This window comes from Trichosurus vulpecula, chromosome 6 (assembly GCF_011100635.1).
Source record: "Trichosurus vulpecula isolate mTriVul1 chromosome 6, mTriVul1.pri, whole genome shotgun sequence".
Taxonomy (NCBI): Eukaryota; Metazoa; Chordata; class Mammalia; order Diprotodontia; family Phalangeridae; genus Trichosurus; species Trichosurus vulpecula.
The window spans coordinates 28,899,321-28,919,117 of record NC_050578.1 but is presented as its reverse complement, the minus strand read 5'-3'; the positions used below and the strand labels follow the sequence as shown (position 1 = coordinate 28,919,117).

At 40.2% G+C, this 19,797-nt stretch overlaps 1 protein-coding gene across 5 annotated transcripts in view; it reads left to right on the top strand.

The window, feature by feature from the left end:
* IRF2 (interferon regulatory factor 2) overlaps positions 1-19,032 on the top strand; it is a 145,444-nt gene extending 126,412 nt beyond the window's left edge. For 4 of the 5 annotated variants that reach the window (XM_036763760.1, XM_036763763.1, XM_036763761.1 and 1 more), the window contains 3 exons: positions 1,078-1,242; positions 15,484-15,530; positions 17,707-19,032. In XM_036763760.1, the coding sequence (XP_036619655.1) occupies positions 1,078-1,242; positions 15,484-15,530; positions 17,707-18,015 (521 nt within the window). In that variant the 3' untranslated portion in view covers positions 18,016-19,032. The remainder of the gene's footprint in view (positions 1-1,077; positions 1,243-15,483; positions 15,531-17,706) is intronic. The other variant, XM_036763764.1, reaches the window with a different exon arrangement.
* The last annotated feature ends 765 nt before the right edge of the window (positions 19,033-19,797 follow it).

Here is a 19,797-nt window from a genome sequence, read left to right as displayed (position 1 = left end):
AGTGCCTGCTGTATACAGAACAGGAGACTCGGGGCAGCTAGCTCATCATTGCCTACCTAGCTCCCATGCTGGGTGCCTTCAGTCCCTTCCCCTCCCCCATCCTTTTCAGAGTCTTTTCTGCATGGTGTCCTCCCATTAGCTTGTGAACTTCTTCAGGGAAAGTACTGTCAATGCCTATCTTTGTGTCCTCAGATACACAGTATCTGCACAGTATCTAGCACATAGTACACACTTAATAAATGTTTATTGACTGACTGACTAGACACTGGGGGAAATACAAAATTTAGATGAGAAATAATCCCAGCCCTTTTATGGCTTAAAGTCCGTTGGGGATGGGGTGGGATATGCCAAACACAGGTAATTATAGAACAAAGTACCACCTAAGTGCTTGAGATGTGCAGATAGAGAGGTATCTGTGATGGGAAGGGGGAAGAGGGTCATAAAGCATAATATCAGTGAGCTTTAAAATGGGGTACAAGTGTAGAGATAAGCGTAGAGTCAGATCTTGATGGGGTGTGGGGGGACAGGTAGGGGGCTAAGGCCTAGAGAGGGCATGTAACTTGCCGACATGAAGGCACAGTGGAAGGAAGACTGACTTGGGAGTCAGAGGACCTAGGTTTATGTGTTGCCTCTGATACTTTGTATCTTCGTGATCCCAGGCAGGCTGGTTCAGCTTCTCCAGCTATGAAGGGAAGGGGGTGGATTTAGCAGCGTCCAGCATCTTTTTTTCTATAGACCTGTTATGTTATAAGTGGCGGAGCTGGGATTTGAATGCAGTTTCTTTGAACTCTACATGTTTTGCTCATTTCCCTGTACCGTATTGCCCAGCAGAGACGACCCTTGTCCTGCTCTTGGGGGCTGGGAGATTACCAGCCCCTGCTTTGGAAGCTTTGCCTGAAAGCTCCTTTCTGGATTCACGGTAGTTTGCAGGTTACAACAGATCATTTCTGTGTTCCTGAGTAGCTGTCTTTGGCCTGGGGAGGTTTTCTAGATTGAGTGTTTTCACTAAAGTTCAAGAGATTTAAACAAACCAACCAACCTACCTGGATCAGTGGATGATACATCTGTTCTTTGAAGTTGTAGGACAGTCACATCTTGACAGCAACATCGAGGACCAAGTGATTGTCACTAACCCGCCTGACATCTGCCAAGTTGTTGAGGTAACAACAGAAAGTGACGAACAGCCTGTCAGTATGAGTGAACTCTACCCACTGCAGATTTCCCCCATCTCTTCCTACGCAGGTAAGTCTCTCTTGGAATGAAATGTTGGAAGGAAATTCCTTCTTGGGCTGAACAAATAATACCATCACTTGAGCGTCTAAAAGTAACCAGCATCTCCAAGTGGAGAATTTCTCTTTGGTCCACGTGGATAAGTGGCCTGGATCCTGGCACTCATTTTGCTTGACTTGTTCAAAGCTACCAGCATTTAGGTTATTTTTCCTCTCAACCATGAGACTTGTGTGCTACATTGCTTCTGATAAAATGTCAGACACATCACCCATCCTGTGTATGACTTGTGAATAATAAAGATTTTCTGTGTAGCTAGGCAGAATAACCTTGTTTTTGTTATTACTGCATTCAGTTAAAAAAAAAAATAATGAACACTTGTTAAGTGCCTACTCTGTGCTAGCAGGTATGGCTCTAGGAATACAAAAATAAAAGAACCCCTGCCCTCAAGGAGCTTACATTCTCCTGGGAAAATGTCCATTGTGCACACAGATAAATAAACATAAAAGCATATACAAAATAATTGGGGGGGGAGGAGAGGGATAATGAGAGAGAGAGAAAAAGAGAGGGAGGGAGAGAAAGAGGGGAGAGAGAGATGGAAATATCTCATATAAAAGGTGATACCCAAGCTGTCTAAGAGGCAGAGGGGAGGAGGGTGTGCACAGTGTCAGAAATCCAATAGGGCATTTCCAAGATTAATTTTCAGCTCTACCTTTCCCCATGTCAAATCTTAAATGCTGCTTTGTAATAATAGGAGATTAAGTCTTTTTCTAATTCTCTCACATAATTGTAGGAATTGGCCTGTAGAATTATATAGAAGGAAAATTTGATGCGATTGTTTTCTCTATCCTCATGGAAAAGATCTGTGACTACGTTATTCCAAAGGCATTCTGTCTGTTCCCCTCCCCTGCCTCACCCCCTACCTGCTTTTCACATGATTCAATGTGACATTTCCATTTAAGAACACACCTACAAAGTCCGTGTTGTTCCCAGGCATAAAAGACATGATTTCCAAATCCCAAAGAATCAGCCCGTGTTCCACTCATTTGAGAATTGGTTAAGAGGTCCCTTTCAGGTTCCTTTGCTGTGCTGGCTAATGAAGCTATTGAGAAGTAAGGTTACCTTGTGGACTAATAAGCAGGCCTTCAGTCAACTCCGGTGGGCCTATCTGTGTGCACCAAGCATGGCCTCTATCCCAGGTTTACAAGCTGGCCGGCAGAATGAGTGAGAGGTGGGGAGAGAGTGATAGAAAGTATTCTTAACAGTCTATGCAATAGAAACGAAAATTGAAGCTATACCATGTTGGCTCCTACTATGAACTTTGTGGAGGTGGGAGATATTATCTCTGCTTTCAGTGAGGCTTGGAGACTATAGCTAGCTTATCGTTGGTAGGGAGGTAGGTAGATGAAAAGATATCTACATAGATATGTAGAAATGGACAGATGGACAGAAAAAGTGATAGCTAGTAATGGATAGATGGACAGAAAAGTGACAAACAAATGTATAGATGGACAGAAAACATGATAGAAATGAATAGATGGGCAGAAAAATGATACACAGAAATGGATAGATAGAAAATGATGAACATAAATAGAAAAATGATAGATGGAAATGAATAGATGCACGGAAAAATGATAGAAATGTATAGATGGACAGAAATCTGATAGATGGAAGTAGATGCACAGAAAAATAGAAATGGATAGATGGAAAGAAAAATGATAGACCTAGATGGACAGACCTATTTTTATTTATTATTAAGTGTTTACTTTGTGCCACCTACTGTGCTAATCACTAGGGATACAAATACAAGCAAGACAATCCCTGCCCTCAAAGAGCTTATATTCTAGTGGGGGACAACATATAGAGGAGGAGCTAGAAAGGTATGGGGGAGGAGGGCTGGTGTAAAGATGGCCAGGAAGTGATGAGGAGACCTAGTTCTGGGCAAGATAAAATGAAAGGTCACCTATCAGAGCCAGGGGACCCAAAGGTAGAATCTAGAGTTGTGCTAAGGGAGATGAAGATGGTGAATTTTGGGAATTTTTTTTTTACTGGATTTGTGATTATGTTGATATAAAGAGCTCCTGATGAGGAACCTCCTTCTCCCAATTCAATAATCACCTGCTGTAAAACTTAGAGAGTTACTTGGGGAAGTGGGAAGCTAAGTGAAAGTCTTAGAGAGTTACTTGGGGAAGTGGGAAGCTAAGTGAAATATGCTCACGTCACCCAGCCAGTATGGTTAAAGGTGGTATTAGAGCTCTCAAAAGTTCCTGACTCTGAGGCCAGCACTCTGTCCTCCATGTCCTGCTGCCTGTGTTTGGGAATAGTGACAGATGTAAATTCTGAGCCTTTTTCCTATGTGCATACTGGAGTAGTTCAGCACCCCAGAATAAAGGTCATAAAGAAGTTCTGAGGTACCTTCCAGATCTAGGTCTGTGATCCTATAACCCAGATCTATTTTCAAGGCATTCAAGTGGGAAGGGACCTTCAGAAGCATCAAGATGGTCATTAAAACCAATGGAGCTGATGAGATCACCAAGTGAAAGAGTAGAGAAGAGAACTTAGGACAGACCCTTGGGAATTTTGATGGTTAGCAGGTATGACCTGGATAAAGATCCAGCAAAAAAAAAAGAGAGAGAGAGAGAGAGAAGGAGCAATCAGAAAGGTAGGAGGAGAACTAGGAGAGATTAGTGCCATGAAAACCTAGAGAGAAGACAGTATTAGGAAAAGGGGGGGATCCACAGTGTTCAAGACTGCAGAGAAGATAAGAAGGATGAGGACTAAGAAGAAGCCACTGAATTTTGGTAATTAAGAGATTTTTAGTAACTTTGGAGAGAGCAGGTTTGATTGAATGAAGAGATCAGTAGCCAGACTGCAGAGATTTCAGAAGAGAGAAAGGGAAAGGGAAGTAGAGGGCCCTAGCGTAGATGGACTTGTAAAGGAATTTACCTGCAAAAGGAAGGAGAGATATGGGATATGGGACAATAGCTGGCAGAGATGGCTGGATCAAGTGAGATTTCTTTTTTTGAGGATAGAGGAGACCTGGGCATGTTTGTAGGCAATAGGGAAGCAGCTGGTAGATGGAGCAATTGAAGATTAGTGAGAAAATACAGGTGATGGGGGCGGGCAATCTGCCAAAGAGGACAGGATGGGATGGAATCACTCATGCTCGTACAGGGGTTTGCCTTGGTAAGGTGAATGGCCACATCTTCATGTGAAAAAGGGGTAAAGGAGGCAGAAGGCATCTGAGGAGCAGGGGAGAAGAGGAAGCTATCAGCTAACGGCCTCAGTTTTTTCAGTGAAATATGAGACAATCTGCTGAGAATGTGGGGGTGGGGAAGCTGGGAGAGGTTTAAGGAGAGATGAGAAGTTTGGCAAAAGCCGCTGTGGTGAATGGGATAGTGAATTAATTAGAAAGGCATAAAAGGATTTCCGTGACACAGCGAGAGCCCAGTTGAGATTATAAAACAAAAACCTGTAGTTGAGGGAATGAGAAAGGACAAAGTGTAAGAGGAAGTACAATTTGCTATGTATAGCATAGTGGATGGGTCCGATAGCTTAAGATTGGAGGTTGAGTTGAGAGGGACAGGAATAAGGGAACAGTCGGTAGGGGGTAGAGAACAGGGTTCGAACAACAGCAACCAGGGAATCAGAATGTCAGGGAGTGGAGGGAAATGACAAGGTGGAAGTCTGTCGGTCATTAAACAATGAGTTCTAGTAAGTTATCATTGTCCGGGGGGGTTTGTCCTGAAGTGGAGTTGTCCCAGGGCATCAGGCATCTGTGTGTTTGATTTAAGTGTCCAGGCCTAGGTGGTCAGTGAGGATGCTTGCCTATCTCCTTTTTCTATTTTTAACCTCAGTGCTCAGTACATAGTAAGTATCTAATAAATGCTTTTTCATTCATTCACTCAAGGATAATTATCTATTCTTGAGTCAGTTTAGCAATCGTGTTAAGCTCATATTACAGACGATGAACAGTGTTAGGCACTGGGGGACATAAGGAGTGTAGGAAAGATAAATGATTCCAGCCCTCGTGGAACTTATTGTTGAGTAAGAAGACAAGAAAGATGCATAGATGATCATGATGCACAATAATACGGGATTTGTACATTGGACAGGTGGAAACAAGGTTCTTTGAGGGCTGAGTGACAAGGGTGTTGTTGACTGTGGGGCTCAGGGAAGGCTTCATGGAGCAGGTGGTATTTGAGTTGAGTTTTAAGGATTTCAGCAGGCAAGGCAGGTGGTAACCAGAGACCGTCCAGGCATAGGGACCAGGGTGAGCAAAGGTGGAAGACCAGGAAAGTACAGGGCATGTTTGGATCTGAATTAAATTCAACAAATATTTATTTTAAACTCTGCCGAGAAATGCTCTGTTGCCTAATCTCTCATTTTATCAGTCATTTGAGTTGTAGTAAAGTAAGCACAATAAAAGAGGATCCATCAGTCTTTATTTCCTGGGTGACAGAGTCAGAAGGCTAGAAAATGGGAGGCAGCTATGATGCAAAGGAGAAACCTCTGAAATGAGAGGGAAATAGCAATTCGTTGACCATAAGGCAGAATAGGCAGTTTCATATAAACCATTTCCGAGTTTTCTTTTGGGTGATACTTGATAGTCTTTTTAGAGGCAAAAGGATCCAGACTGGTGCCTGTTAATCAGACCTTGTAGAGAAAGTGATCTAGCTAGTGAGAGGACAAGGTAGATAGGAGACTTTATTAATACTATGACTAAAAGTTTGTATGTGTGTGTACATATATCTCTGTGTAATATGCATATATATTTGTTTTGGGGACTGAACCTATGATTCCATTGTCATATGGAGCTCCCATTAAGAAAATTCCTACTGCCAATGCAGAATAACACTAGTTCTGCAACTTTTTAGACTTGGAAAGTCTAAAGGGAGTCCTGACAAGTTAGATGGGTACCCATGGACCCAAAGACATGACTCAGGCCCAGGGCTCCTCACCTCCCAAGGTATATTGTCTCTCCACTGTACCATGAATGCGTATCAACCAAAAGCTTATTTTAAAAAATCCTCCGCATTCCATCCTCCAAGGTATTAATGTCACTGAGAATATTTCATAGTTTTATTTCCTTAAGGCTAAGAGTCACTTAGAGACATCAAGGATATGTTTTAAAATGAGGCCAGAGTTAACTGAAGAATATGGTTTAAAAAGGAAAAATTCATCATAAAAATTTTAGCTTTTTAGAGCTTGGCTGTAAAATGGGATAGTCCTTTTTCTCCTTTGTAGTTATCTGTTTTGATAGCATGTATAAATCTTTGCATGTATATTATCATTGTAGAATATTTGAGCTAGGAGGGACCTTCGAGATCATTTAGCCTGACACCGTCATTTTATAGATGACAACCTAGAAAGATGAAATGATTTGCCTAAAATGATACAAGTGGTATAATTCTAACAAACTTCCCAGCTTTCCCAAATTGTACCCTTCAAGTGCTCTATATTTCTGCCACTGCAGGAATGATTGGAGCAAAATGGTGTCAAGTGAAATAAACTCATTTTGAAGGAGAATTCAGGAGTTCAGTTCAGCCAACATTTCTTAAACACAGCATTGTGATACGTGCCATTAGCGATATAACGATTACACATCATGATTCTGTCCTTTTCACAAGACATCAATGCAAAAAACTATTACATAGTCAAGAGAACAGTGTGAGTTTTGAGGGAAAAGGTTATCAGTTGGAGAAATCAGAGAAAGCTTCCTGGAGAAAATCACACTTGAATTGGGCTTTAAAGACAGGGCAGGAATACAACAGGTATAAGAAAAGGGGGAGAGGACATCCCAAGAATAAACATCAGCATGAACAGAAGCATAAAGGCAGAAAAGTACAGGATGTATGTATGCACAATAAAGTGATTAATCCAGTTTATTTGGGATATGGACTGTGTGAAGGAGAGACTGGAAATATTGACTGGTAGCCATAGGAAACTACTTTTGAGCAGAGAAGTGATATATGCTCAGAACTTGTAGGGAGAAAGCCAGGTAGCACAGTAGATAGAGCACCAGGCCTGGAGTCAGGAAAACTCCACTTTATGAGTTCAAATATGTCCTCAGACACTCACTAGCAGTGTGACCCTGGGCAAGTCACTTCACCTTGTTTGCCTCAGTTTCCTCATCTGTCAAATGAGCTGGAGAAGAAAATGGCAAACCATACCAGTATCTTTGCCAAGAAAACCCCAAATGGGGTTATGAAAGTTGGACACAAATGAACAATGAATCACCAATGCTCATGAGGAAGGTAAGTCAAGAGGGATAGATTGGAAGTGCAGGAAAGTGGTGGCAGAAGGACTTATTAGGATTGTCCTTCAGTGATATAAGTGAGCCCATACTGTGTGGTGGGAATAGAGAAGAGAGGCCGATCTGTTAGGACTTGGTTGGTGATTAGAGATGAAAGGTGAAGGAGAGGTAAAGGTCTAAGCTAACAATGAGGTTTTGATCTTGGCAGACTGAATAAATGAGTATGGTGCCAGAGACTATCATAATGAAATTATAGTGTAAGCTGTTTATTTTTAAATCTCAAGTCTTTTTCCCCCTTTTTTATTAGTTTATTTATCTCTGGTTTTCAACATTTACTTACATAAGATTTAAATTTTCTCCCCCTCTCTTACCCCTCCTTCCCCAAAATGGCCTGCAATCTGATAGAGGCTCTATATATACATTCCTGTTAAACATATTTTCACATTAGTTATGTTGTATAGAAGAATTATAATGAATGGGAGAAACCATGAGAAAGAAAAGACAAAACAAAACAAAAAAGAAAATAGTCTTGGGCTCTGCATTCAGACTCCATATTTCTTTCTCTGGATGTGGATGGCATTTTCCATCATGAGTCTTTTGGAATTGTTTTAGATCCTTACATTGCTGAGAAGAGCTAAGTCTATCAAAAGGCAGTCATCTCACACTGTGGCTGTTACTGTGCCCAATGTTCCCTTGGTTCTGCTCACTTCACTCAGCATCAGTTCATATAAGTCTTTCCAGGTTTTTCTGAAGTCCACCTGTTCATCATTTCTTATAGCACAATTGTATTCCATTACATTCATATACTACAACTTGTTTAATCATTCCCCAATTGATGGGTATCCCCTCAATTTCCAGTTCTTGGTCACCACAAAGAGAGCTTCTATAAATATTTTTGTACATGTGGGTCCTTTTCCCATTTTTATAATTTCTTTGGAATACAGCCCTAGAAACAGTATTGCTGGGTCAAAGGGTATGCACACTTTTTTAGCCCTTTGGGCATAGTTCCAAATTGCTCTCCAGAATGGTTGGATCAGTTCACAACTCCACCAACAATGAATTAGTGTTCCAACTTTCCCACATCTTCTCCAGCATTTATCATTTTCCTGTTTTGTCATGTTAACCAATCTGATAGGTGTGATGTGGTACCTCAGAGTTGTTTTGGTATAGTGTAAGCTTCTTGAAAGGAGGGCCTGTTTCTATTCCTTCCTTCCTTCCTCCCTCCTTTCCTTTCTTTATTTCTCTTTCTCTCTCTCTCTCCCCCACCTTTCTTTTTGTCTTTGTATCCCTAGCAGTTAGCACATGGCTGGCACACAGTAAGCATTTTTTAAATGATTATCGAGTTGCCTTGTGAAGTCAGAAGGAGGAGCATGTTTAGTGGGGAAGCTCATGTCAATTCAAGCTAGGGAAAGAGGTTTAGGACTAAGAGACAGAGGTGTTGGGTGTCATCTGCATGGAGGTGATAGCTGATAACATGGAAGCGAATAAGATGGCCAAAGAAGAGATAATATGGAGAGAAGAAATGGAGGGCTGAGGATGCAATCCTGCAGAGTTGGGAAGATGAAGAGCTAGTAAATGAAACATCAGGGTTGAGAACAATAAGACAAGAACCTGGAGAGTGGGATGTTTCAGAAGCCAGGGGAAGTGGTCAACTATGTCAGCTACAACAGAGACCTCAAAATGAGGATGAGGACAATGTGATGATTAAGATATCATTGAGAGAGTAGTTTCAGTGTAGTGATGGGTTGTTGTTGTAGTTCACTCGTGTCTGACTCTTTGTGACCCCAGGTGGAGTTTTCTTGACAAAAATGCTGGAGTGAAAAAAAAATACTGGAGCATTTTGCCATTTCCTTCTTCAGGTCATTCATTTTACAGATGAGGAAACTGAGGCAAACCGGGTTAAGTGACTTGCCCTGGGTCGCATAGCTAGTTAGTTTTATCTGAACTTCGTTATTATTTTTTTCCAATTCTACAAAGTAATCCTTTGGTAGTTTGATTGGTGAGTCTTTTAACAAGCAAATTAATTTAGGTAGTATTGTCATTTTAAAAATTATATTTGCTCTTCTTATTCATGAGCAGTTAACGTTTTTCCATTTATTAAAGTCTGTGTTTCTGTAAACAGTTGATTTCAGTTGTATTTATATAGGTCTTGTGTATGTCTTGGAAGGTAAGCTCCCAAGTATTTTACACGTTCTGCAGTAATTTTAAATGGACTTTCTCCTTCTCCTCTTCAGTAGGTTGTATTATTATTATGTAGATATCCTTATATTTATATGGGCTTATTTGATATCCTGCAAGTTTACTGACAATATTTATTGTTTCAATATACTTTTAGTTGATTCTTTAAGTACACCATCATGTCATCTGCAAAAAATGACTATTTTCACTTAAGGCTTGGCCAGTTTCTGCCTCTGAAATTGGGGTGTTAAAGTCTCTCTTCTTTTTTAATTTGGGCATTTTATATTCTTGTAAATATTCATTTATTTTATCTAGGCTAGTTTTATTGGCATATAGTTGGGAAAAGTAGTTTATATGAGTGTCCTTCAGTTCTCCATTTGTTGTAGATTCTCCTTTTTCATTTTTTCATGCTGCTAATTTGATTTTCCTCTTTCTTATTTTTAATCAAATCAGCTTCTGTTGTACTAGGTTTGTAACAACAGTGAGGCTAGCAGCTACTGTGGCTGTGTAAGACCAACAACAACAGCACACGGGAAGGGCTGCCAGCACAGGTTCTTTCATCTGCTCTTCTAAGGAAAGCAACTTTAGGGGGTTAATAATCTCAGTTTTATTAAACATACACATATCGTTCACTTAGTTCAGGGAGAAAAGATCAGCCCCCTGAACCTTAGAGCAAATAGAAACAGAAATTACGAATATCAACAGACAGACCTTGTCTGATTCCAGTTACAATTCATAGTAGCACCAACATCTATCTGTCTGGGTTACAAAGCCAGCGGGGGTGGAGGGGTGGGAGGGGTTCAATTACATCACTCTTTCAATGAGTGTACCCCCAAAAGGCAAATGCCAACCGTGGATCTTATATACCCATACCTGTCTCAGGGCCCTGGGGCATGTGATTACCTCGATGCTGAGAAACACTGAAACAGAGAACAGTGAAAAGTCCCATTTAGGTGTGGGAAAGTTAGTTAATCGCTAGTACCACCATATACCAGGTTTCCAATCAATGACTCCCAGTTGTCTTAGTGCTGAGAAACATTCCAAGACAAAAAAGGACCCACTTTACCTGCCACATTCAAACAAAGGTCAGAATCATTAAAGGCACTTAAGAGAAGGACAGCAAAAAGCCCCACCTTGATTACCACTACAGTGTTTTTCTCAAAATAACAGCTTCTAGTATCATTTATTAGTTCAGTTTTTAAAATTTTACAGATGAGAAAACTGAGGTAGACAGATCGTTAGTGACTTGCCCAGGGTCACAAAGTAAGAGTCTGAGGCCAGATTTGTTCTCAGGTGTTACTGACTCCAGACCCAGCACTCTTATCTACTGCATCACCTACCTGACTATTTATTATTTGTTTAAATGATGCAGTTCAAAGTATGTTCATTCCCTGAGCACTTTGGAAGAGGGGGAAAGGGTTTTTGAGAAGTCTTCCTGTTCACCCATTTCCTGTGCTCATATCATTAGCTCCCTACTCAACATACATAATTAATTCTCCACCTCTTTCAAGTTTCATCACCTCCCAGCAGTTCACAGTGATCTGTTGCTTCAGGTTTTAACATTTTCCATAGAATAACCCTATGAGGTCAATAGCACAGATGTTATTATTCCCGTTTCATGGTTGAGGAAGTTGAGGCTTAGAGAGATTGTTACTTGCCCAAGGTCATACAGCCAGCAAGTATCAGAGCCCTCATTGGTCTGTGTCCCTTTCTGGCTCTTCCTTATTATCACTTCTTTGATCTAGCAATGTGACCCAAGTCAAAAAACTTTTTCACATTCTCTTTCACTTTCTGTGTGTATATATGTGTGGATGCATATATACAATAGATGTCCATAAATCTACATACATTCTAAATCTACGTACGTACAAATATGTTCTTAAATTCTAATGGAAAAAGAACAGAAGATGATAATATTTGTGGAGGGCAATTGGACATGGCACCAAGAAGGGAAGGGGGAAACTTGAAGATATTTGGAAGGAGGAGGAAACTGATCTGGGAGCAGGAGACTGCAGTATAAAAATCAAAAGAGGATCTTGAAATTTGGTCAGAGGTGCCAGCACAACAAGAACAGCTTGAGAACTAGAGTCCTTGGGCAGAGGGCCTAAGTCAGGGAAGGAGGCTTTTTTTTTTTTTAATCTGCTCTCTTCTCCACCCCCACCCTTTCTCCTGTTGACTCAGTGCACAGCTAAGGCAAGTTACTTAACATCTCTCTTCCTCATTTCACTCTTTACAAAATGGTTATACTAATCCCTGCCTTCAGGGTTTTTGGGTTTTAGTGTGAGGATGTGATATGAGAGAAACAGACAGAGAGATAGATGGTTGGATGGATGGATAGATAGATAGATAGATAGATAGATTAGATAGATACATACAGAGAAATAGATGGATGGATAGACACCTGATGTACAGGTAAAAATGGATACATAGAGAAATAGAGAAGAGATAAATGGATATAGATGGAGACAAAGATGAATGGATAGATAGATTATAGATACTGAGAGATAAATGGATGGATAGAGAGGATGAATAGATTATAGATTCAGAGAGATAAATGGATGGATAGAGAGAATGGATAGATGATGTGCAGATAACAATGGATGGATAGATAGAGGAATAGAGACAGATAAATAGATATAAATGGAGACAAAGATGGATGGATGACAGATAAAGATAGATTCATGGATGGATAGGTGATAGAGACAGAGATGAATAGATCGACAAATAGGAACAGAGATAGATGACAGAATGATAGATGAAGGAGAGATAGACAAAGATAGATATAGAGACAGAGAGATGGGTAGATAGCTAGAGATAAATGATATATAGTAGATGTAGGTTGATAGGAAAGATAGATGTGATTAATAAATGATAGATATGGATATATGGATGATAGTAGATAAATGATAGATATAGTCACTGAATTTGCTTTAATGTGGAAACCATTTCTAATACGCATTTCTTGTCATTCCAGACTTATAGTTGAAATTAGGCTTAGCAGAGGTGAATGCATGGAGCAGAGAAGTATTAAACACAGAATTATAGGATCTCAGAGCTGGAAGGGACCTCAGTAGGCATCTCATCCAACCCATATACGAAAGGAATCCCCACTTGCTCTTGGGGATTGGTAATGTTATAGTGGGGATTCCTTTTGTATATGGGTTGGATGAGATGCCTACTGAGGCTCTCATTGTTAGGAAATTTTTCCTGACATCAGATTGGCTTCTTGGCCACTTCACTTGACCTACCCTCTACTTTAAGATCACCTGAGCTTTTCTTCCCCCCAAATCTGTCATCATTGATTCACTGAGCTTGCAGTCTGATAAAACCCCTATTCCTGCATCTCCATGCTCTATTGTTTAGTAACAACTTTTCCCTATCATATCTTTGCAAATATAGTGCAAAAAAGGCATCATATACTTTTTGCAACCAAAGTCTAGGACTGTATGTTTATCTCTATCATTAATATTGATAATAGAACCTTATTTGGTTCTAGGCATTGTTCTAATCTGTCCAGATCATTTTAGATCCTGACTCTGCCTTCTAGCATGTTACCTATTCCCTTCAACCTTGTATCGTTTCCCTTCATCAAAGTCTTTGGTAAAAATGTTGAATACTGCAGAGCCAGGGATAGCTTTCTCAGAAACTATACTAAGATATCTCTAAGTTGACATCCAGAGTACTCTTTAGGGCTGGTCCTTCAGTCATTTCCAAATCCACCTAAATATGCCATAATCAAGCCCACAACTCTAGACCATGAAAGAACTTATCTAAATCTTTTGGTGAAATCCAGGTATACTGTAGGTCTATAGCATCTCTCTGTTCTACCAGTCTAGTTACCTTTTTATAAAATAAAATGAAGTGAATGTAGCATGAGCCATTTCTATTTACTAGCACAGTGCCTGGCACATAGTAGGCACTTAGTAAATACTTACTGATTTGATCAGTTGACCTGTTTTTGAAGGAGCCTTCTTAATGACCACCGTTTCCCTTTCTAAAGGATCAGAAACCATCCCTTCAATAATATGTTCTAGACTTTTGCCAGGAATTGAAGCTCCTTGGCTTATAGGTTTTTTTTTAATGTTTATTTATTTTCAGTTTTCAACATTCACTTCCATAAGTTTTAAATTTTCTCCCCCTCCCCAAGATGGCATGCAATCCAATATAGGCTCTACATATACATTCCTGTTAAACACATTTCCACATTAGTCACGTTGTATAGAAGAATTAGAACAAATGGGAGTAACCATGAGAAAGAAAAGCAGAAAACAAAACAAAACATAAAAAAAGAAAATAGTTTGCTTCGGTCTGCATTCAGTCTCCATATTTCTTTTTCTGGATGTGGATGATATTTTCCATCGTGAGTCTTCTGGAATGGTCCTTACATTGCTGAGAAGAGCTAAGTCTATCAAAGCTAGTCATTGCACTCTGTGGCTGTTACTGTGTACAATGTTCTCCTGGTTCTGCTCACTTCACTCAGCATCTGTTCATATAAGTCCAGGTTTTTCTGAAATCTGCCTGCTCATCATTTCTTATAGCACGATAGTATTCTATTACATTCATATACCACAGCTTGTTCAGCCATTCCCCAATTGATGGGCATCCCCTCAATTTCCAATTCTTTGCCACCACGAAAAGAGTTGCTATAAATATTTTTGTGCATGTGGGTCCTTTTCCCATTTTTATGATTTCTTTGGGATACAGCTTGGTTATAGTTTTCAGACTCTACTCTTTTCCCTGTTTTTGAAATCAGGACATTTGGCCCTTTTCAGTCCTGTGGCATATCTCCCATTCTTTACGCTTTAAGAAAACATTTATAGCCACTCAGCAGTCACAGCTGTACCCAAAGATAGAGTTCATCTGAGTCTGATGACTTGCTCTTTTAGGATTTCCTCAGTCACCTTGGGATAAGTGAGCGTATCATCGGTACTTAAATCCAAGATCCAACTCTGTCTCTTGGTGCTTACACTCTACCTGGGGAAAGCAAATGTATATTAATGAAACAGCTGGACAACACTTGCTACACAGATATGTGCAAGAGAGTTGACTACTCCTTAAGAGATCAGGGAAGGGCTTGGACTGGGGAACTGTAGGGGATGGAAGTAAGATTTCACATAATGCAAATTACTTTTGCGAAGTCAGAGAAACAGGAATGTACAAGGCATGAGGGGGTTGAAGGGAGGTTGCCTTAGAAAGAATGGACAACCCATGTTGGGAAATAGCTAGAGATGAGGGTGGGAAAGTAACCAAATGTGAGCCTGAGTACCCAGAAATCTCCTCCCCTGCTTTTATTGCTGCTAACTTTATTTATCCAATAGCATTTTACAGTTAAAAAGCATTTTGCCTAGAACAACATTTCTGTGGTCTAAGCATAATTATACCCATCAGAGGAAACTGAGGTTCAGGGATTCAGTGACTTGTCCACTCGCCCACGCTGGATTCAAATCTAGGCCTTCCAACTCTGAACCCAGGTCCATTTCCACCATACAGTTGGTCAGCACTTTTAAGGACCTCCTATTGGGCCAGGGACTGTGCCATTCCAAGAATACAAATGTTGGCAAAAACAGTCCCTACCTTCAAAGAGCTAAGATTTTAGAGGCGACAGAATATTAACCCCAGTTTTGCTTGGAAAGTGGCACCTTCTTTGACTGGATTGTGGGATCCAGCAATCGAGTGTTCTCTTTGCAGAGGGGAAGGATATTAGCTCAGTTACACGTTACTCCTTCTGAGGTAGCATTTGTTTCTATGGTGTCTGAACCCGGTGGTGTTGTGAACTGCAGGAATTACGGTCTTCTCTGTTTTTATTTTTATCTCTCTAACAGAAAGCGAAACAACAGACAGTGTGCCAAGTGATGAAGAAAGCATAGAGGTGAGTGTGGGTGGTGCTGAACCCTGAGAGAGGCGCTTTGGGAAAAGCATTGCCAAATACCATCTCGGTTTAACGTTTGTTAGAGAATGGTTTTGTTGGAGGATAAGGAGAATGGAGGGAGGGTGGGGAGGCGTGCCTGAGGCTGGCTGCTGCATCCTGCTCTAACAAGCATCACGGATGTTAAAATCAGGCCTTTGGAATTAGATGGGAGAAAATGAGTAGAGAAAGTAGAAGAGAGAAGTCATGCTTTCTAAAAAATGCATATCAAAATAAAAAGATAAAGTGAGGGGCCTGTGCAACTCCTGGTCAGTACCATAAGGAACCTTAAGTTATTAGTGGAATTGTCATCTGGCCAGGACCCCATGACCCAAACCCAACGTACAGAGGAGCCAGGCATTCTACATATAGTTTGATTTTCTCTCCTTTTCTATGATCCAGGGCCAAGGCAGTTGTTTTTGTGTTTTATCTTGATTCTGGGCCTGCCTCCTTGAGATTTCCCCCCTCCCAACAGTGATTACACAATGGCAGGAAATGGCTGTAATGGTGATAGAGAGCCTTCTGATTCAGTTCACTGGTGTGTGTGTGTGTGTGTGTGTGTGTGTGTGTGTGTGTGTGTGTGTGTGAGAGAGAGAGAGAGAGAGAGAGAGAGGGAGGGAGGGAGAGAAGAGGAAGATGTAAAAGGAGGTGGGAAGGAGAAGGTGAAAAGAAACAGCAAGGTGGGGAGAGGCAGGGAAGGGGAGAGGGGGAGAGAGAGAAAGAAAGGGAGGGAGAAGAGGAAGATGTAGAAGGAGGCGGGGAGAGGCAGGGAAGGAGAGAGAGTATGGAGGAAGATGTAGAAGGGAGTGGGAAGGAAAAGGGAGAGAAAAGGGAGAAAGAGAAACAGCAAAAGGAAGAAGGGAGAACAGAGGGAAAGAGAGGGGAGGGAAGAGGGGGCAAAGAGAGATAGAGAGGGAGACAGAGATAGAGGAGCGAAGGGAATATGCTTTTCAAGGAAAGCCCATGGACTTGAAGGACTAAGTGTGGAGATGTGCATATAAATCCTGACTGAACATTTCGGGATCAAATATCTCACCATGTTTTCCTCAAAGATGCATGGCTGGATCCTAGCTACATGCTTGGAAGGCATTGATGATTCCCTTGAATTAATTTGGAAGCCAACAGGAACATTAAGGCTGCCTGCTGAGAAGTTCCTCATTTTATTTCCTCTAAAGCAGGGCTTCACTGAGCCTGTGGCTCATAGTAAGAGTCAGAGTAGCCATAGCTTACTAGTATAATGAGCCTGAAGGCCAATTAATAATTCTTAATTTGGGGTTAGATAGAAAGATGGAGTCTCCAAACTGATCTGCTACCATCTTTTCCTCCATTACATAGTGGTCTTGTTTTTGAGTAGTTAGTGTGGCATAGAGGAAAGAATTCTTAACCTGGGGGCTTTGAGCATTTATATATATATATACATGCATATGTGTGTAGATATATATATATGTACATACATGTGTACACACATACACAAATGTATTTCAACATAATTGGTTTCCTTTGTAATCCTGTGTGTGTTATTTACTTCATTTAAAAACACTCAGAGAAAGGGTCCATAGGTTTCGTCAGACTATCAAAGGGGTCCAAACACAGAACAGCTTAAGAAGCCCTGCTCTAAAGTTAGAGCATCTGGGTTCAAATCCTGCCTCTGACACTTAATTAGCTGTGTGACCTAGGCAGACCCAATTCAACTCTGTGCCAGCCTCAGTGTCCTCAGCTATAAAATGAAGGGTTTGTGCCCGATGCCCTCCAAGGTCCCTTTCTGCTCTAGATCTCTGTTTTTACAGTCAGAGAATGGGAACCAAGTGAGGGGAAATCCTTGCTTACATATATATATATATATATATATATATATATATATATATATATATATATATATATATATATATATATACATATATATATATATACATATATACACACACATACATACATACATATATATACATACATACATATTGTTTAGTGAAAAGTACTCTTTAGGTCTGTGACTCCTAAAAAAAATGCATTTGACAACAACATATTTATTCTCCGGAGGAATAAAAGTATTTTAAAAAATGTTTTATTTTAAAGCAAAACAATTTAAAAACCTTTCTGATGTAGAAAAGAAAACTCTTAAAATCATTCTTTTGTTTGAAAGGGACGGCAACATTGGCTGAAAAGAAACATTGAAGGCAAACAGTACCTCAGCAATATGGGGACAAGAAACAGCTACCTGCTGCCCAGCATGGCGACTTTCGTGACCTCCAACAAGCCGGATCTCCAGGTTACCATCAAGGAGGAAAGTCATCCTATGCCTTACAACAGCTCCTGGCCTATCCTCGCTGACCTTCCCCTAACGTCTTCAGTCTCTCAGACTCCCACCAGTAGTCGACCCGACCAGGAGACCCGGGCCAGCGTCATCAAGAAAACATCAGATATCACCCAGTCAAGAGTCAAGAGCTGTTAAAGCCTTTGACTGTGAATTTTGGCAACGGCTATTGGGGGTTTCTTTGTTTTTGTTTTTGTTTGTTCGTTTATATTTTATTTTTCTCTTTGAACACCTATTTTAGACAAATCGAAGGGGGAAAAAGCCTTGACAATAGAACATTAATTGCTATGTCCTACTCCAGTACTGGAGCTTTTTTTAAACTCAGGACCCCAGCCTATCAGTAAGTCTCTCTAAAGCCTGTTGGATCTCCCAGGACAGAACTTTGGGCCTGCTCATTCAAGTCTCAGGACTTCCTAGGACCATCAATACCCTCGCTTGGGGGCTGTGTCTCTCATAGTCAAGGCCAGGGCAAGACGGAAAGCCTCGGAATGGAAGAGAAAATGTGAACTTGCTGGAATTTTTTGAATCTTTTTTTTTGTGAATATGTATATAATGCAGTACTAGCAATATTGCAGTCTGCTTTCTGCACCTTATCTGATGAAAGCACTTACAAATAGGCCTTTTTCATTATCTTGCTCTAAATTAATGGCACATTCAGAACCCCTCTTTTCCCTGTCCTTTTCTCCCCCAAAGTCTATTCATGCTACATGTCCATAAGGATGAGGGGGGAAGAATACTGATTTTCTGTACAGATGTCACATTTTGAGACTGCTTTTAAAAAACGTTTCTAATCTGCTATGCTTGAATGCCACGCGGTACAATAATAAACTTATCATGAGGATATTATGCAAATTCCCAGATTTGGAAAACAAACACTCGAATTCTAACCAGAGCAAGCTTTTTTAATTTTTTATACAGGGGAATATTTTATTCAAGGTAAAAATTCTAAAGTGAATATAATTGTTTTTTATCTTTTCTACAGCAAATTTATAATTTTAAAATTCATTTTCTTGTTTATCAGCAATTATTATTACATCCTTGTGGCACATTTTTTTTAATTTTGTAAAGGTGAAATAGCTTTTATGAGCTCATGTAGCAATCAAATTATCCTGTGGATTGATAATAAATAAATATGGTATAAAGTTAAATTTTTAATGAGCATCTTGCCTGGTTTTGTTTATAGGCTGCTTCAGAGCAGCGTGGCATAGTGAATAGAGAGAGATCCCAGAAAGCCAGGAAAGAAAGACTAGAGTTCAAGTTCTGCCTTTGATACATATTTGCTGTGTGACTCTGGGCAGGTCATTTAACCTCTCAATGCTCTAGGCATCTCTCTAAGACAGAGCTTCTTAACGCGCGCGCATGTGTGTTATAAATGCCTTCAGCAGTCTCATGAAACTTGCAAATTCCTCAGAATATTTTTTAAAATCATAACTAAAATGATTTCAGATTTTTTTCAGATAGAGGTAATTTTAAAAAAGATGTAATTTTTCTTTCCCATCTATGTGTATGGACATTCTGAAATCTTTCCATGGACCCCTTTTTCTATGGAGCCCCAGTTAAGAACTGCTGTAGGACCATATGTTTGAGAGAAAGTGCCACCCTGAATTGGTGAAAGGAATTTCCTGACCTCTTATACCTTAAACCAACAAAATTGAGGGTCTGGTCCATAGCTCTGTTTCAGGACTCGGAGATAGTGAATATTAATATTAGTTAATATCGATATTAATTGATAATAGCTAGTAACATTTATATAGAACTTTAAGTTTTGCAAACTATTTTTGCATATGTTGTCTCATTTGATTGTCGAAACAACCCTATGAGGTATGTGCTGTTATTATCCTGATTTTGTAAATGAAGCAACTGAGGCACCGAAAGATTAAGTGATTTGCTCCAGGTCACAAAAATAGTAACCATCTGAGG